Below are 5906 nucleotides of genomic sequence, written 5' to 3'. Positions count from 1 at the left end.
AAAATAAAAGTTCTATTATATCCTGTGCCTATAAACCTAATTATAAGAAACGATAAATTATATGCAAAAAAAAAAAAAAAAAAAAAAAAAAGAATCACGGCAAGCAAGGACAATACTTGTTGGTGATGTGACAGAATAAAAAGTTGACACATAACGATAAAAATTAATACAGTATGATATTAAAAAATTATAAAAATAGCAATACCAAATCTCTTGACAGTGCAACCTCCGTTCTAAAACTCAAATGGCCGCACTCCCCACCCTTCGCCGTCGCCGCCCCACGCGACCCCACCCTCTCTCTCCACCTTTCTTTGGTAACAAAGCCGCCTCAGCTCTTCTCCTAAACAAGACAATGCTCAAAATCGAAATTGTAAACCAGGCCAGGCCCGGAGAATGCGGATGCTCTTATTCAGTGGCACTCTTTTGTTTTCGGACCAAAGCCCATCATCATATGATCCTGGGTCTTGGGCTCAGGCCTGTTAGCAAACTGGTAGTCTGGCGCAAATACACGTTTTTTTTTTTTTTTTGAAAGTTTGGGGCAAATACACTTTTTTTCGGAAATATTGGGCAAATACACTTGCAAGTGCTAAATGCCCATATCTATTTTGAAGTTTGAAATGCACTATTTTCCCTCTCGAAGCCTCTCCCACATTCGGAGGAAGAACACAAACTGTTTGTGAAAATGCCCCAGCGAAATTCCATCGACTGTAAACAGTCTATCAACACCACACTCCGAAGATCCCCGAGACTTCTTCAAACCAATCACATTGAACCAGAACATCCGAAGACCCCAAAACCCAAATCGAGTACTAATCGGCTCACTCAATGCGATACTCCCTCAAGCAGCTCAACACAGAAGGTTTTTCAGAAGAAGGCCCCCAAGCGTTACCCAGAAGAAAATCCAAAGAAGGTGAAGGCATCAGATGCTGTGTCGAAAAGTTCCTCAAAGACAAATACTGGGTCGAGAAGATCTGCTAGATTCGATGGTGGGGTTAAAGGGTTTAGTTGTCTCCGACGTTCTCCAAGGTTTTCTGGAAACTCCGCTCACAATACGTTCAAGCAAGAGGGTTTATCAGATGCGGGTAATGTCAAATTGGGCATTGATTTGCATAAACAATCTGTGGGTAAACCACAAAAGAGGGTGACTCGTAGTTCTACTAAGGATAATGCCAATGGACTTGTTGAGAAGACTGGCAATGATGAGAGCAATGGGAATATGTCACCTGCTTTAACTGACATTTTGGATAAAGGGGATTTATCAGATGCAGAGAGAGCAAAGGTTGGTGCTAGTTCATGTGACCAATCTGCAGGCCAATTGAGAAAAAAGAGGACTTTTAGGTCTGTGGCATCTTCGAAGGTTGTAGTGGGAGGACGGGAAAGGAACGTGAGAGATATTGATAAAGGAAGGAAAGAGATTGGGGTTAAGAGGAAGAGAAATCAAGCTGAGGAAGGTTGTGGGACTTTTCAGGGCTGGACTAACGATCAAGAAATTGCGTTGCAGAGAGCTTATTTTGCCGCAAAACCGACGCCTCATTTCTGGAAGAAGGTTGCAAAGCTGGTAATGATTTGCCTTTCAAATCTTTTGGTCTTCAATGATTTTCTATTGTTGGTCTAAATGTTTTTTTTGTAAATTATAAGATAAAAAATAGAGTTAGAGAATATGATAGACATCTTGTATAAGATCAATTATGACTTTTTGGGATAATCTTAGAAAATATTTGACTAGTTGCAGTTTTTTTTTTTTTTTTTTTTTCAGTCTCGTGGTTCTTAGTGAATATTAGAATTTTGTAAAGAATTATAATTTCTCTGCGTCACTTAAATGAAGATAAAAGATTTGGAAATGATGAATTCATGCAATATGCAATGAGCAAAAACAATGGTTACATATAAGGGCTGCAATTATTTTTTGTCTACAAAATATTGACATTGTTCTAAATATTTTATGGAGATTAGGATTAGACCAAACCCGAGTGCCATGCTTGATTTGTATCTATGCCTAGGCACCAGAGACTAATTTTAAGGTTTTTTTTTTTCCTTCCAATTTTAGAAATTAGATTACTCATATTTATTTCTATATTTGGTATGTCTATTTGGCAGTATCTATTTTTTGATTATTTAGTAATTAGGGTTTGCCTGTAGTAGCCTATAGGACCTTATGAAATGGAGTATTTTTCATGCCTTCATAACTGAATATTGAGTATTATGATTATCCTCCTTAGATTTCTGCTCTCTTCGTTCTTCTTCTTCAATGATATTAATTCTATGTCTTGCTAAGCTATTAACATAGTTAAACTTTTTCAATGATTAATGCCTTCAAAAGCAACAAAGATTCAGTATCATATTACAATTTAGAGCATAGAATTAGTTTGAACGATTCTTCTGTACCAAACTTCTGTTTTAGGTTATGGCTGGTTGGATTATTTTGGCTGATTTAATCACTTAAGTTGGTCTGCAAAATAATGTGCAGTTAACTACAATAAAAATGATTATATTTCTTTTAATGGCCTAAGTGTTAAATTATTTAAATCATAATTAGGTCTTAGACTGATTATTCTTTAAAAAATGCATTCTCAAAGCTAAGAATATGAGAAATTAAAAAGAGATGATTTTATATCTATTAACCAAATATGATTCTTGACCAAATTATTAACTGTTAGTCAATTATTGAATAAACATTTTTGTCATGATCATAATCAATTTGAAAAATATAAACCAAACATAATTTAAATTTTCAACGTCCCAATAATAACTCTACTTCATGAGTTGAGTGCTACCCATAGTCAGACTTCAAAATCATAAATTTGACATAATTAGGATGCCTTCCCTGCGTGGAGGACTGGAATAGGCTTCACATGAGATGGTTCTGGCAGCTCCTAATGCTGAAGTAGGAACAAACATATAGAAGACATGTGAAAAGTTATAAGGTTTGATGGGATTTTCCATGCTGGTAAAATTATAAATGAAATTTGAGCGGGTATATGATCTTGTCATCTGTAGGTCTAATCTTGAATGGCATTGTCTGACTTGGACACACCACATTTGCAGAAGCTTCGATGTGTTTCGAATTGTTAAAAAATGTTATGCTAAAAATGTTGTTTGTTAATGTTTAACCAGGTGTTTTGTACAGTTAAAGGATGTTATGCTAAAATTGTTACTCCCTCTGTCCCAAAATAAGTGTCATACTTTCCTTTTTTGGCTGTCCCAAAATAAGTGTCATACTTCAAAAACTAATACACTGTTTTTTGAATATTCCTAATATACCCTTTGTCTTGAAATTATAAAAGTTATTAAAACTTCTAAAAAAGCTATTGTGGACCCCACAATTCAAATTTAAATTGGGTCAAGACAAACAACTTTTGTACCACTCATAAATTGCTACAAGGGTATATTAGTAAATTCATCTCATACTACTATAAAAAAAATCATAAAAAATAACACTCTTAAAAAGTTGTATTCCCCATAAGCGACACTCTTTGCGGGACGGAGGGAGTATTTGTCAATGTTTAAATTATTTAATTGTGGAAATTAAAGATATGACATTATACTATCATGTAAAATTGTTAACATTGGCAGTTTGGTTTAAAGTAACATGATATAAATTCTGTGTTTTAGGGGTGTAAAATTAGAGTTCGTTTCAATATTTTTATATTGTTAATCATCTTTTTAGAAATGGTATAAGTTGTGAGATTATTATTTTTAAATTTTTGAAGGTATCCAAAAATAATAAAACAAAACAAAGGGAAATCGGTCACATACACAGTTCTAGTCCAACAGGATTTATTTCAAACTAAAGTTACTTGTTAAAACTGTTGCAGGTACCTGGAAAGTCTGCACAGGATTGTTTTGATAAAATCCATTCTGACCACCTGACTCCAGCTCAACCTGGAACCCGTTTGAGGGCAAACATAACAAACTCATCATCATTTTCACTTTCTGCAAGTAACTTTCTCAAATCTGCGGAGCCAAAGATTAAAAGGCGGACTTGCAGTAAACAGAAGAGACATCTTGCTCAGAAAACTGTGAGAAGATTACTACAAAAGCATTATCATGTTGACCAAGATTATGAAGCGGATCTATTCTCAGTTCTTGAGTCCACCTTGAATATATCAACTCAAGCTTCTCAACAGGATGTAATACTTTCCACTCCTGAATGTGGACAAGGAAAACGTGGATTACTTAAAAAGTACCAGGGATCTTCTTCAGCCCGAAAGAAGCACATTTCACGCCTCAGTGGCTCATTAGTGGCCACTCTGGTGAGTCCCCCGGTTCTGAAGCAGGTTAAAAACAAGGCCTTACATGAAAAATATATCGATCAGTTGCATTGCAGGGAAGCTAAGAGAAAGGCAGCATCTGCACGGACAGCAAAATCCATTCGAAGTAAAGAGGGTAGAAAAGAGAGCCTGAATCAGGGTGCAATTGAAGCTGCAAAAAATGCCCTGGTTTCTGATGCTAGAGACGTTATTAGTCGCTTCCAACATTTGAATGCCAATGTCACGAGCAACTTATCTGATTTTGATGATGATGATGATGGAGTTGATAGTGATAATGATGAAAGTGAAGAGGGAAGTTAACAAAGTCCTTTTCCCCTTGTATCAATACATCTGACTCTCTAGACCCGACAATGGCGGGAGCCTCGTACATTAGGCTAGCCCTTTATGTAGTTTATACTAAATGGAGTTGCATCTCTAACTGCTGACTCATTGTATGGAGTCGTACTTCTGTAAAAATAGTCCTGCATTTGCTGGTTCCATTCCTGGCTAATTCTTTTGTCATTTGTTCTTGAGATTCTTTTGGCATTCTTTTACTATTATGAGTGCATGTTTGATCTTATCTTCTGCTTGAAAGTGAAAAATGTGCAATAAATATTAACTTGTGTACATAGTGTCGGCTTATATTGGAGAAATTTCAACACCAAGAAACTTTTAGTACATGTAAGATTAATTGTGGGGTTTTAGTACATTTTTTACGAAGAAAAGATTAAATTTTTTTTTTTTTTTTTTGAAAATGACCAAGACATCTAGATTGTTTTAAGAAAAATTACCATCAAGTTACAAATAAGTCAAGAAACAATTACAATCGTAATACTGGATCCTGAATTTAGTACTACCTTTTTTCAGCAAGGAGGAGCATGATTAATTAATTTGTAACCATAAACTCAATACTGTTATCGCTTCATAAAAAAAACTGTAATACAAAATAAGATGGAAAAAAAAAAAAAACAGATTCTTAAGTTCCAGGAATTTTTTATAAGCACCATTTGAATATTAATTGTGGAGTTTGGAGATGTACTTATTTATTGGCCTTTCATTCTACTTGGAAGTTCTGTTACTACATTTACTATCTTATGCGTATTCATTACTAATATTTAACATTTTCATTGATAATATAGGTCCAATGGTGCGACCCATTTTTTACTACTGTAGACAGTGATGTTTCACATTTTTCACCCTGCAGTGGCGTAACTCGTTCACTATCTTTTTTATACACTTCCAACATGGATGATTTTTGTCCATGCTCGAATTCGAATTCCTCCCCTCCTTTTGTGTTAGGGGTCCTTGTCAAATGGTTGCGAAAACAAGCATTATTTCATGTCCAAGCTCAAGCGCACATATGTATATGTATAGTACGTGTCTCGGAAGAGTTGGTTGTGTGGACCAGTTCAACATCCATGAAAAACTAGATGTGATAACTGTCGAAGACAACTAAAATAGGGATGTGTGTGAGAGATTGGTGTGTAGAGAGAAATAAGTAATTGTAAAGAGAAATTGTGAGTTGAGTTTGTGAGAATAGAAGTAGTGTGTAATCAAGTTTTGATGTAAAATAATTCGTTCTTGGCTTCATTTTGAGCGTGTATAACATAATTCGGATTGTAAACAAGCATGATTTCAACCATTTTCTAGCTCAAA

General features: G+C 35.2%; 1 protein-coding gene across 1 annotated transcript; it reads left to right on the top strand.

The window, feature by feature from the left end:
• The first annotated feature begins 351 nt into the window (after nucleotides 1–351).
• LOC132286534 (uncharacterized) lies at nucleotides 352–4783 on the top strand. The gene is made up of 2 exons (XM_059788885.1): nucleotides 352–1558; nucleotides 3816–4783. Exons 1-2 carry the CDS (start codon nucleotides 683–685, stop codon nucleotides 4569–4571), a joined length of 1632 nt encoding a protein of 543 aa, XP_059644868.1. The 5' UTR covers nucleotides 352–682; the 3' UTR covers nucleotides 4572–4783.
• The last annotated feature ends 1123 nt before the right edge of the window (nucleotides 4784–5906 follow it).

Source organism: Cornus florida, unplaced genomic scaffold (assembly GCF_030987335.1).
Source record: "Cornus florida cultivar Cherokee Brave unplaced genomic scaffold, ASM3098733v1 CherokeeBrave_3.0.0_Hap2_Chr11, whole genome shotgun sequence".
Classification (NCBI taxonomy): Eukaryota; Viridiplantae; Streptophyta; class Magnoliopsida; order Cornales; family Cornaceae; genus Cornus; species Cornus florida.
This window is presented reverse-complemented; position numbering and strand designations above follow the sequence as displayed.

Coding starts and splice junctions, on each gene's coding strand:
- LOC132286534 (XM_059788885.1), top strand. CDS start 683: ATGCCCCAGCGAAATTCCATCGACTGTAAACAGTCTATCAACACCACA. Junction 1,559..3,815: donor GGAAGAAGGTTGCAAAGCTG/GTAATGATTTGC, acceptor AAACTGTTGCAG/GTACCTGGAAAGTCTGCACA.